Here is a 12,582-nt window from a genome sequence, read left to right as displayed (position 1 = left end):
ACATTTTAAAATAAATTCTGTGCTGGACGGGAAGCCAGTGGAGATCCCTCCTCGCGGTGGTGGCAGATGATGTCTTAGGAAGGGCTAAGACAAAACGCGCTGCAGCATTCTGCACGATTTGCAGTCGATGTATGAGGCCCTTGTTGGACTCCATGTATAAGGAATTACAGTAATCTAACCTGGAGCCAACAAGGGCGACTGCAATCTGCTTGCGCGCCTGAAGGGAGAGATAGCTACGGATTCTGTTGAGTATCCTGATCACACCCCAGCAAGTGGCCACAGTCCGATTCACTTGTAGAGACATCGAGAGTGAAGTGTCAAAGACCACGCCGAGATTTCTGGCTGATTGAGAGGGGGTGGGCCAGGTGCCAAGAGAGGAAGGCCACCACTCACTCGACCAGACATCTTGGTCCTTCCCAAAGACCAGTACCTCTGTCTTGTCGCCATTCAGCTTCAGGGAGTTGATGATCATCCAGTCTGCCACATGCTGCATGCATGACCTGAAGCTGAAGGCAGATGTAGTGACAGAGGAATGAGTGAGTGACACCATGATCTGGGTGTCATCAGCGTAAGATACCACCTCCATCCCCTGCGATCTTACCAGCCTAGCAAGGGGGGCCACGTAGATGTTAAACAGGGTCGGACTTAGTGCCGACCCCTGTGGCACCCCACATTGCAGAGACTTGGCAGGGGAGAGGTGGTTTCCGAGCAACACTCTCTGTTCCCTATCAAGGAGAAAAGAGTTGAGGAGACTCAGGGCCGACCCAGTAACACCTGCCTCCCTAAGCCGAGATGTTAGGATGGCGGGAGACAGGGTATCGAACGCGGCTGTGAGGTCCAGAAGCACTAGAACTGTAGTTTGACCAGCGTCCACTTTGCGTCGGATGTTATCGACCACAAGAGTGAGAGCAGATTCTGTGCTGTGATATTTTCTAAATCCGTGTTGGGTGTTGTCAAGGTACTCGGAAGCATCCAGAAAGGAAGACAGATGGAGATTGAGATGTGCTTCTAGTATTTTTGCTGGTGCAGGGAGTAGGGAAATAGGCCTAAAATTTTTAAGGAGGCCGGGGTCAAGTGATGGTTTTTTGAGGAGAGGCTTCACAATAGCCTTCTTCCATACCGATGGAAAGGAACCCTGGGCAATAGCCTTGTTCATCACCTCCAACATGGAGGGAAGAAGACTGCTTCTACACTCTTTCGGTTTTTTAAGAGGTAGAGGGTCCATAGGGGAGGAGGATTTCATCCTGTCAAGTAGAAGGTTCAGTCCTTCAAGAGACAGAGATGGACATTCCATGAATGAACTGGAAGGAGCTGCATCCAAAGAATCCAAAGTACTTATAACAGGAGGGATATTCTCGTCCAGGGAATGACGTTGTACTTCTAATGAGGTATGGATGTCAAGAATTTTATTGTGAAAAAAGTTTGAGATGTCATTGCATAGATCCTGAGAGCTGACTACGGGATCTGGGAGTTGAAGGGAGCATAGCGAGTCAGCGATTTTAAAAAGCTCCCTAGAGGAAGTGAGAGAGCTAGTAAGGTTGGAAAAGTATTCCTGCTTTTCCAATATCACTTTCTGTTTATACTCCCGCAGATCAGACTTATGGGCCTCCCGGTCCTTAGGGTCCCAGGATTTCCTCCATCTTCTCTCACTGCTTCTGCAGCCCTGCCTTAGGGATCTCAACTGGTCAGAGAACCACGGTGCTGTCGGCTTACGCCGGGCTACATAACGCAGGGATGCAGGGGCAAGCTTTTCCACTGCGTTAGTGATAGAATCCATCAGATCTTGAGCTGCCTCATCCGCGTCTTTGGGGGAGAGGACCTCGGGAGATAGAACTAGAGAGGCAAAAGCCTCATCCGTGATGTTTCTGAGGTTTCTTCTAAGAGCGAGTGAAGTTGTAGACTGATTAGTGGGACATGAGGCAGAAAGAGCAAGATATAATGGTACTGCAAAATGATCAGTCCAGACCAACGGCAGAGGAGAGCCGCTAGAGAGTCTCGAGTCATTAGAAAATACCCCGTCGAGGATGTGACCTGCCTTGTGTGTGGGACTGTTCACAAGCTGAACAAGGTCACAGGCTCCGAGTGACTCAACCAATGACAGGGTATCCTTTGAGTCAGCCTCGTCAAGATGGAAATTGAGGTCACCCAATATGGTAAGACAGGGCTTTCCAAAATAGGGTTCGAGAATTCTCAATAAGTCAGAAGAGAAGCTGGCTCTATAGCCAGGCGGCCTATAGATCAGTATCCCCGTAAAAGAGACCGATGGAGCACACATGATACAGAAGTATAGAGCTTCAAAGCGATCTTGAGGCATGGATAGCGGTTTAACCGTACAGGAAAAAGAAGATTTTAAAAGAATGGCAATTCCTCCTCCTCTACGTACAGGTCTATCCAGCTTATGAAGAGAGTAGCCCCTCTACGCCGGAACCACAGCCAAACTACAGAAAAAACTCTAACGCATCCAAAACGCATCAGCCAGACTCATACTGGACATCCCTCATCAAGCTCACATTTCCAACCACCTGAAAGATCTCCACTGGCTCCCCGTCAACAAGAGAATAACGTTCCGGCTCCTCACCCACGCACACAAAGCCCTCTATGACCTAGGACCCGAATGCCTCAATACTAGACTGTCCTTCTACACCCCCACCCGCCAACTTTGATCTTCCAATCAAGCCCTCGCCGCAATTCCGCGCATCCACAGATCCACCACAGGGGGAAGATCCTTCTCCTACTTAGCAGCCAAGACCTGGAATTCCCTCCCCACCCACCTCCGCCCTACTCAAAACCACTTCTCCTTCAGAAAGCAACTAAAAACTTGGATATTCGATAAGTAAATGCACCCGCCTCCCCAAGCGCCTTGAGACCCTCCGGGTGAGTAGTGCGCTATATAAATTTCTGAACTTGAACTTGAACTATACCACCGACTCACTGGGCAGAGCGATGGCAACGGCAGAGGCGATTCGTCACCAGGCCTGGTTGAGGTCCGCCAACTTTTCGGCCGATGTCCAGAATACCCTCATGGACATACCGTTTGATGACCGTCGCCTGTTTGGCGACAAGGCAGACCATGCGCTTGAGCGCTTTAGGACTCCAGGGCTACAGCCAAGTCCTTGGGCCTCTCTGCCCCGCGCAAACAATCGGGTGCCTTTCGCTCCTTTCGTGGCCAAGGAAGGGCGCCCCCACACGTGCTGCCAGCCACGCACCGCAGACTAATTATCAACGCGGTGGCGACCGTGGAAACTACTGTGGCGGCAGTCGGGGACAACGGCGAGGCCAGTCCACACCTACCCCTGCAGCATCCGCCTCAAAACCCTCCTAGTCCGTGCTTTCAGGCCCATGTGACACCAGTGGGGGGCAGGGTTCGCCATCACCACTTCCACTGGCGCACTGTCACATCGGACAGGTGGGTGCTGCAAATCGTCCGAAGGGGCTACTCCGTCCCCTTCGAGAAGATCCCTCCAGCCATGCCACCGCAATTCCACCGCGTGTCGGGGGATCATTTGTGACTTCTGCAGGAGGAAGTTACGGCCCCCTTGGCCAAATGGGCCATCGAGCGCGTTCCTGGGCCAGAAGTAGGGTGTGGTTGCTACTCCCACTACTTTCTGGTACCCAAGAAGGGCAAAGGGGGCCTACGCCCTATCTTGGATCTACGGAACTTCAACTGCTTCCTCCGGAAGGAGAAGTTCAAAATGCTGACACTGGCTCAGGTCTTAGCTGCCCTGGACCCACGAGACTGGATGGTAGCGTTGGACTTGCAGGACGCTTATTTCCACATCCCCGTCCTGCCGGCCCAGCGGCGCTATCTGCGGTTCACGGTAGGCCACAAGCACTTTCAGTTTACAGTGCTCCCCTTCGGCCTTACCAGCGCCCCACGGGTGTTCACGAAGGTGATGGCGATGGTCGCAGCTCATCTGCACAGGTTAGTTGTTTCAGTCTTCCCCTACCTCGACGACTGGTTGTTGAAGGCGGGCTCGCCCCAGACATTCATCAGCCACCTCCAGATGACGGCAGACCTCCTGCAACTGCTGGGGTTCTCCATCAATGTGCCAAACTCATACCTGTGTCCCTCTCAAAAGCTCCTCTTCATCAGAGCGGTTCTCGACTCGGCACAGTTTCGGGTTTATCCTCCTGAGCAGCGGGTTCGGGATATCCAGGCTCTGATTCCGGTCTTTCATCCTTTATCCGGAGTCTCGGTCCGGTGGACGCTGCGGCTTCTGGGGCTGATGGCCTCCTGCATCCTTCTGGTGCATCACGCCCGATGGCGGATGCGGGCTCTGTAGTGGGACCTGAAGTTTCAGTGGGCCCAGCATCAGGGCAACCTGTCCGACCATGTCCTGATCTCGGAGGGCACTGCGAGACAGCTGCAGTGGTGGCTCACGGACCGTGATTGGGTCAGCAGCAGATCCCTCTCCCTACCCCAACCGGAGCACGTAGTTGTGACGGACGCGTCCCTCCAGGGCTGGGGAGGCCACATGGGAGAGGCAGAGATCAGAGGCCTCTGGTCTCCGGCAGAGTCCCGGCTCCATATCAACCTTTTGGAGCTGCGGGCGATTCGTCTTGCACTGAAGGCATTCCTCCCCTCTATCTGGGGGAGTGTAGTGCAGGTGTTCACAGACAACACCACCGCCATGTGGTACTGCAACAAACAGGGCGGGGTGGGGTCATAGACCCTCTGCCAGGAGGCTCTGCGCCTTTGGCAGTGGCTGGAACATCAGGGCGTGACCCTGGTGGTTCAACACCTGGCAGGTTCTCTGAACGCCAGGACAGACAAACTCAGCCGCCGGTGCATGATGGATCAGGAATGGCGTCTGAACTCGGAGGTAGCGCAAGGTCTCTTTCTGCAGTGGGGAGAGCCTTGGTTAGATCTATTCGCCACAGAAGAGAACGCGCAATGTCATCAGTTCTGCGCGTTGGAATTTTCAAGGCGGCACTCGCTCGGAGACGCTTTTCGTCACTAGTGGAGATGCGGTCTGTTGTACGCCTTTCCGCCTAAACCACTTCTGCCCAGAGTGCTGAAGAAGATCAAACGCGACCGGGCCCAAGTCATCCTTGTGGCTCCGGACTGGGCACGAAAGTACTGGTATCCCGAGCTACTCAGTATGTCAGTCGATCCCCCGGTTGGTCTGCCTCTTCAGGAGGACCTTCTGTCGCAGCAGCAGGGTACGGTCCTCCACTCGAACCTGTCCATTCTCCACCTCCATGCTTGGAGATTGAGCGGCGACAGTTGAGGCCATTTGACTTGCCTCCTGAAGTCTGTAACATCATTCTGGCAGCCATCTTGGACTCCTCCCTCACCATGACCAGACAAGTCAACGCCGTCTCCTCATCATGCTTCAACATCCTGCGCATGCTACGGAAAATCTTCCGGTGGATCCCCCACCGAGACCAGGAAGACAGTCACCCAGGCCCTCGTCACCAGCCGACTGGACTACGGCAACGCCCTCTACGCCGGAACCACCACCAAGCTTCAGAAGAGACTCCAGCGGATCCAGAACGCCTCAGCCAGACTCATCCTCGACATCCCACGACACAGCCACATCTCCGGACATCTGAGAGACCTGCATTGGCTCCCCGTCAACAAAAGAATCACCTTCCGCCTCCTCACCCACGCACACAAAGCCCTACACGATCAAGGCCCTAGCTACCTCAACAACCGCATCAACTTCTACGCTCCCAAACGACATCTCCGATCAGCCAGCCACGCCCTCGCCACCGTCCCCCGCATCCGAAGAACGACAACGGGAGGAAGGTCCTTCTCCTACCTGGCCGCCAAGACCTGGAACTCCCTACCGACCGACCTGCGCCTGACCCAAGACCACCTCTCCTTCAGGAAGAAGCTCAAGACCTGGCTATTCAAGCAGTAGCAGCACTCCCCCCCCCCCCTAGCGCCTTGAGACCCTCCGGGTAAGTAGTGCGCTATATAAATGCCTGTGATTGATTGATTGATTGATTGAGGCGTCCCTCCACAAAGTCGATATACGCCTGCAGGTGGAACAGATTTGTGGCATGGTGCACAGCAAAGGCTGTGGATCCTCTCTCTGCCCCTCTTTCTGAGGTTCCTCTCTTCCTTCTTTCTCTTGCCCAGCAGGGCTCTGCTCTGGGAACTATCAAGGGCTAGCTTTCTGCCCTTTCAGCCTTTCTAAGGCTGCCTGACCAACCATCTTTGTTCAAGTCCCCTATTTTAACTCGTTTTCTGAAAGGCATCACACACACGTTTCCATCTGTTCCATTCGTGATGCCTCAGTGGGACTTGAACCTGGTTCTTACTTATCTGATGTGTGCTCCCTTTGAGCCACTTCACAACTGTCCTATCCGCCTTCTTACTCTGAAGACTGCTTTCCTGGTTGCCATCACCTCTGCCAGGAGAGTGAGTGAGCTCCAGGCTCTTTCATCCAAACCTCCTTTCCTTTCTGTCCATCCGGACAAGGTTGTGTTGCGGGCTAGACCTTCTTTCCTGCCCAAGGTTGTCACGGCCTTCCACATCGGGCAGTCTATTACCCTGCCCACCTTCTATCCGCCTCCGCATCCCTCTAAAAAGGAAGAGCGGCTCCACCGTCTGGACCCAAAACATGCGCTCTCTTTCTATTTGGATCGCACACGCCATTTCCGGGTGGATGACCAACTCTTTGTTGGTTACGTGGGCGCTAAGAAGGGACAGGCAGTGCACAAACGGACCAACTCTCGGTGGGTCGTCTTGTGCATCAAGGCATGCTACTCCTTGGCTAAGAAGGAGCCTCCTGTTGGGCTGAGAGCTCATTCCACTCGGGCCACGGCGGCTACCACTGCCCTGGGCCGGGGAGTCCCCTTGCAGGACATCTGTCAGGCAGCTACGTGGGCATCGCTGCACACGTTTGCAAGACACTACTGCCTGGACAGCCAAGTCCGGAGGGATGGCTTCTTTGGCCGTTCCGTCCTCCAGGACTTTCTGGTGTGATTATTGGTTCGCAGACCCACCACCGGGGTTGGTTTTGCTGGGGTATCTATTCTAAGGTAAGGAATCTAATACTAACCTGTTTCTTTCAGATGAACAAGTTACTTACCTTTGGTAACGATATATCTGTAAGAAACAGTAGTTAGTATTAGATTCCTTACCGCCCCACCCATCCTCCCCGTTCTGCGAACCGATATCTAGGGTTAAGGTCATCCCCTTTCAGGGCCCTAGTTTCAATGGCACCAGTGTTGGTTTTTAACATGGCTCTGCGTTTCTGGCACGGAAAAGCTGTGTCTAAGAACTGACGTCTGCGCGCAGAGGCGGCGTCTAAGTACTCCGATGACGACGCCGACGACGGACGCGGAGCCGCAGACGACGCCTACCGACGCGCAAGGGTACTGCTTCGCAAAAATTTCCGGATCCAGTCTGACGCCTGGGGATATTCTAGGGTAAGGAATCTAATACTAACTACTGTTTCTTACAAATGTATCGTTACCGAAGGTAAGTAACTTGTTCAATACAGTTATATTCAACTCAGTGCATGTAATGTTCATTTCAACATATCACATTCTTTTCTACATATACCATAGTGAGCCAAACCTATTCTATATTAATTTTAACACATAATGTGCTTCAGTGGAGTTACCATCATTTCAGTGCATGTAAAATGCATTTCAACACGTGTCATATGAATTTTATTGCTTGCTATTTCCTTTTTATTGATTCCCATTTTAATTTCAGTGTGGTGGTTGTGCGTTTCAGTAGGTCTTATTTCATTGACGATGTGTGTTTTTCATATTATTCACTGATTAACATGTTCCTTCCACTGTGTATTGCTTTTCTTTTGGTATGTTACAATAATTTTGCTATGCATTTCATGAGATGTCATACTTTCAGAGCTGTACTTTTGATTTGATTGACCTGAAAACAATGGATCTGGATAATGACACTGGATATTGTTCCAAAACGTATATTTTCTGCTATTCTTTCTCAATGCTGGGTCACTTCTTTCTCAGGGCTGGGTCACTCCTCATTGGTGTGTCTTGAGCACTCCAACAAGGCAATTGATGGCTTTGGAAGCAGCTTCTGCCTGTGTTTCACTCCTTGCCTCTCTCTCTCTCTACCTGCAGATCGATCTGGTATAGAAAACGTCAACTCGGTGGAAGCCCTGCAAGAAATGCTCATTCGGGCGCTTAAGGCTTTGATCAGGAAGAAGCATCCTAACACGGCATCGACATTCACTAAACTGCTGCTGAAGCTGCCAGATCTGCGGTCGCTCAGCAACATGCACTCAGAGGAGCTCCTGGCCTTCAGCATCCACCCTTGAGCCCTGAGCTATTGAGACATGTGACAAGTTCTATGGACACCCAGCATGTTCTGCAGATATATCGCCTGCTCTAGGGGCAACCAGCATGTTCTATGGACAAACAGTGTTAATTTAGGGGCCAGTTTCTCTTGCTCACGGTTGCATGACTTTGGTAACCTTCCATCCACCTCATGCTTCTTTCTTCCACTACTCTAAATTTCTTGTCTCTCAATCTCACTCTACTTTGTTCTTTTTCAGCCCAGCTTCTTTCTTGGCGGCTAATTTTTTTCTCTTCCTTCTTATTTCTCCTTTTGCTGTCTTGCTTCTGGTTGAAGTCGGATGACGAAGAATAAGTCCTCACTGCCAAAATTATTGCCAGTGCCCACCAACTGCAACCACGGGCACAAATTAAGCCCTGTAAAAACTATAGTTGAAACATGCATGAGGATCATCTGCTGTAGCTACAAACTTAGAGATGAAGTATGCCGGTATTGACGGTGACTGAAGATCAATGCACTGTCCTTTCAGTAGGAGTTTATGAGTTCAAGATTTCCTTCAGGAGATCTCCATTGATAATCATAAGCACTGATAAGCCCTCTCAGGGCACTTCGGAACCAGCTTTTACATAACATCTATTTGTGGTTGCCTCTCTGCAGCCTATAGCGACCAAATTCTGAATCGTTTTCTTGAAAAAAAAATTATAAAAGTATTGTATCAAATTTTAAATGGAGAAAACGAAGGTACATAAAATAGAAAATGTTAAAAAAATAAATCCTGGGTTCTAATTTCGAGAAAGTAGGGCAGCGGGGTGCTGCAAGCCATATGTCTGCGCCATGCTGTGTTACTTCCAGGGCCGTTTCTAGGTTTATTGCCGCCCTAGGCGAGAATTGAAAAATGACGCCCCCTCCCTTTTTCTAACATCACTCTCTTCCCCCGTCATCCAGGCTACAAGAATATATATATTACATGCTGACCATCCTCCACAGTTGGAAATGCGGCACTGACTACACATAAGAAGCTGCACGCTTTTCTGATGACTACACAAAAAATGACTACATAAAATGGCGCAGGCGGATAAGCGCATACTTGACAACTTCTATGCGACACCACTTCTTAGTTTGCCAGTGTCTCTGGGGCCCTGAGGACGAGCTCAGCCTTGGAGACTCACAGGCCTCATTTACAATTTCAAATGCGTCATTAGGCCTTCACAGTCAACCTCCATAATACATACATTGCTTGCATCCTAAATATATATTTATATTTTTTACACCCACCCACGTTCGCAGCGGCCTTCGCTGACTGCGCTAACTCACCGGAGGGGGGGGAGGTCACTGCTCTCGAGGTAAAAGTCACGCCGTCGGACGGTACGTCCACGGGCCGGGAGTCGGGACAAGAAGACTGTGTGGCAGGCAGGTGGCAGCAGTATTAATTACTTTGTAATTTTAATTCACCATCCAGGCACCCGAGCAGCGCGCCAGCCGACACTTGCACACAGTCCGTCCCCTGCGCGCCGAGAGAGAGGGTGGTGCGCGTCACCGGCGTAACAGCAGGCTGCTGAAGCACTGCTCATGGATTGGACAACAAGGTTGCCCAGGGCCGTCATTGGTAGCGCTATCCCGCGCTACAAGATTGACGGCCCTGGGAAGTGGGGACCCACACTTACTGTCCTTATCGCTTCCCACACCCCTCCCCTTTCAATGATGGCCGTCCGACATGCAGTGTTTGATTGAGCTGCTACACGACAGATTTGAAGCCTGTTTCTCATGCGGCATTGTTTTGCTTTCTTCCCTTTGAAACGCACAGCCAAGGCCCTGTTTGCTCAAAAGGCATGATAAATACAGTCGAGATTCACTCTTTTAGTCTCTTGCCAGAATTCCAACCTTGCTTTCATTTTTTTTTTATTTAACCTTGCTTTCTTGTTGTTTTGCCCTTGATGTTAGAGCTGCAGTGCAGGTCCACGGAAACGGTTTTCTGCAATGATGAACGGCTTCCCAGCGTGCGTGCAGGCCTGCTCTCTGCGCAGCAGCATTATGTACAAACAGCAGGTGCGCAGCGCTTGCACAGTGCACACCACCACTCAGTGCTGCTGCTGCCCGCATGATTTTTGCCGCCCTCCCAATTTTGCCGCCCTAGGCGGCTGCCTAGTCCTGCCTAATGGAGAAACGGCCCTGTCCTGGTTACTTCAGAGCACAGGGATGCGTCATATTTGCAACAATATGGCAGATCCCTGTACTCACAATTGGCTGCTATGTGCCAATGCAGGCCCCCTTGCACCATGGTACAATGGTGCCTGCGTTGTGGGGATGATTACACAAAAACAATCACAAGAGGTGTTTTTCTCTTTCAATGCGTACTGCAGAATGCATATTTATTTTTTGTATTAGTTCTAGCTGCTTTGCCTTATTGTGCAAATAAAATCCCTTCCAGGGACTCTTCTTTGGTCAACAAGGGGCAAGGGTTGAACAAGTAATTCTGCAAGCCTAGCCCCCACATTCGCTTTCCCCTGACATCCTGCCTCTCTCCTATCACACTTGTGTTGAAGTTACACCTTGGCTATAGTCATTTAATTTCCTTTGAGCTGCTTAAAACCCAAAAACTTACATAAAATCATGTGAAATGGCACTCTGGCATTTCACCCTATTTTTTATGCTAAATTCGCAATAAAAGCTGCTAAATCACATGTGAAGAGAATAACGACCACTCAAATTTTTTTCGTTCACATTTTTAGGATTTTAACCCGAATTACCTCTCAATTACGCAACATGGCATAATAGCTTAATTTCAGGCATTTCACTTAACAAGCTCAATGCAAAATTCCTGATATTATGCGAGGTCACGCTGGCATAAACAAAATTTCGCCCAGGCCTATTGCTCAACAAATTCCAAAATAGCCAAGAGGGTTGGATGTTTTCCTCTAAAGAATCTCTTACAAAAAATATTCAAATGTGTCACTTTTGATTCATCTTGGCATGAGTTTAACAAAATGTAATACATTTTAAAGAATAATTCGCAGTGGAGTTTTAGAGAAACTCACACAAAGTATATTAGCAAGTAGTAGCAAATGGTGCAGCCAATCAAGTTGGACCCTCCAATTAGGCTCATGTGATTGCTAATGGGGGAGCCTGTCAAGTTGGCTGAATCCCTTTGGGAAATACTTAAATTCCGACAGCCATGAACAACACTCGGATGTTGGGCCCTCCAGATAAAATAATATTTTGCTGCTGGAACACTCCCTACTAGCAAAGGATGTTTCTTAAGCCTTTGGTGCCACCTGATGGTGGTATCATAAAGTTGCATAATTGCGGTCTTATACCTTTTAGGTACGTTCACCAGGTTTTGAGAAGCAAAAACCGGGACAGGTCAGACGTAAAAGTTGGACTACAGCCTTTATTTATAGCCACACATTTATAAGCTACGCTTACATAATATTAACTCCGGCAAGACCTCTACTCTGAACCCCCTTGTCCTCCTCCACAATCTGTTTTCCCTTTGCTGCAGCATGTAATGCAGCCGACCTCCTCCTGTGCTGCCTGAATAAAAAATATACCTTTCAATTCTCCTTTGCACGATAAATTGACTTTTTCCCCAGAAACCCGGACATGTATTTAAAATTTAGGAAAGTGTTGGAACACCGGAACAGTCCACTGAAATCCGGGAATGTCCGGGAAAATTAGGAACATCTGATCACCCTATTTTTAGGAAATTTTCACAACCATTTGAAATGCTCCATATCACGTCTGCAGCTAATATTTTTTGTGCTGCGAAAAGGTCTTGAATAGACAATCGGAAATATTAGCTAAAAATTTTGATTAATGCTCCCCTTGTTAGCAGCTTTTCCGACACATGTTAACCCAGCTGTCAGATTGTTTTCCTTCCACCCTTTTCTCCTCTGTCTTGGGGATTTGTTTCCATGACTTTGGAATAGCAAACAGAAATGCTTTGAAATATGATGAGAGTACCCTTATGGTGACTCCGGTACTCCTGGTCTCAGGCTCTCTCCTATTCCCTACACCCACCTTCTGTCCCCTCACTGCCGTATCTGTCTGTAGTCGTCGATGCACAGAGGACGACGACGTGCACTTCTGGCAGAACATTTTTAATAACCTAAGGTGCAGGACCAGGTCCTGCCACAAGTGGGTGCCAAATTCCCGTATGTTGGTAACAGTAGACAAGGGGGCATATTTATGTAGAAATCACACAGAGCAACAAGTCCCCTTGCTGAGCTGCATGATGGGGAAAGGGCATGAATGCGCTGTATTTAACCCCCCCCTGCTGTTGACGGAACCACTCCATCATCAGCCGCGGTCGCGCTGTGCTGATGACGGAGCCGTTCTGTCACGGC

At 49.9% G+C, this 12,582-nt stretch overlaps 1 protein-coding gene across 1 annotated transcript in view; it reads left to right on the top strand.

Annotated features, from left to right (window-relative positions):
• The window catches only part of NR1D2 (nuclear receptor subfamily 1 group D member 2), a 92,153-nt gene extending 83,071 nt beyond the window's left edge, over positions 1-9,082 (top strand). The window contains exon 8 of the mRNA XM_086939917.1: positions 8,065-9,082. Within this exon, the coding sequence (XP_086796043.1) occupies positions 8,065-8,261 (197 nt within the window). The 3' untranslated portion in view covers positions 8,262-9,082. The remainder of the gene's footprint in view (positions 1-8,064) is intronic.
• The last annotated feature ends 3,500 nt before the right edge of the window (positions 9,083-12,582 follow it).

This window comes from Lissotriton vulgaris, chromosome 10, assembly GCF_964263255.1.
Source record: "Lissotriton vulgaris chromosome 10, aLisVul1.2, whole genome shotgun sequence".
Taxonomy (NCBI): domain Eukaryota; kingdom Metazoa; phylum Chordata; class Amphibia; order Caudata; family Salamandridae; genus Lissotriton; species Lissotriton vulgaris.
This window is presented reverse-complemented; position numbering and strand designations above follow the sequence as displayed.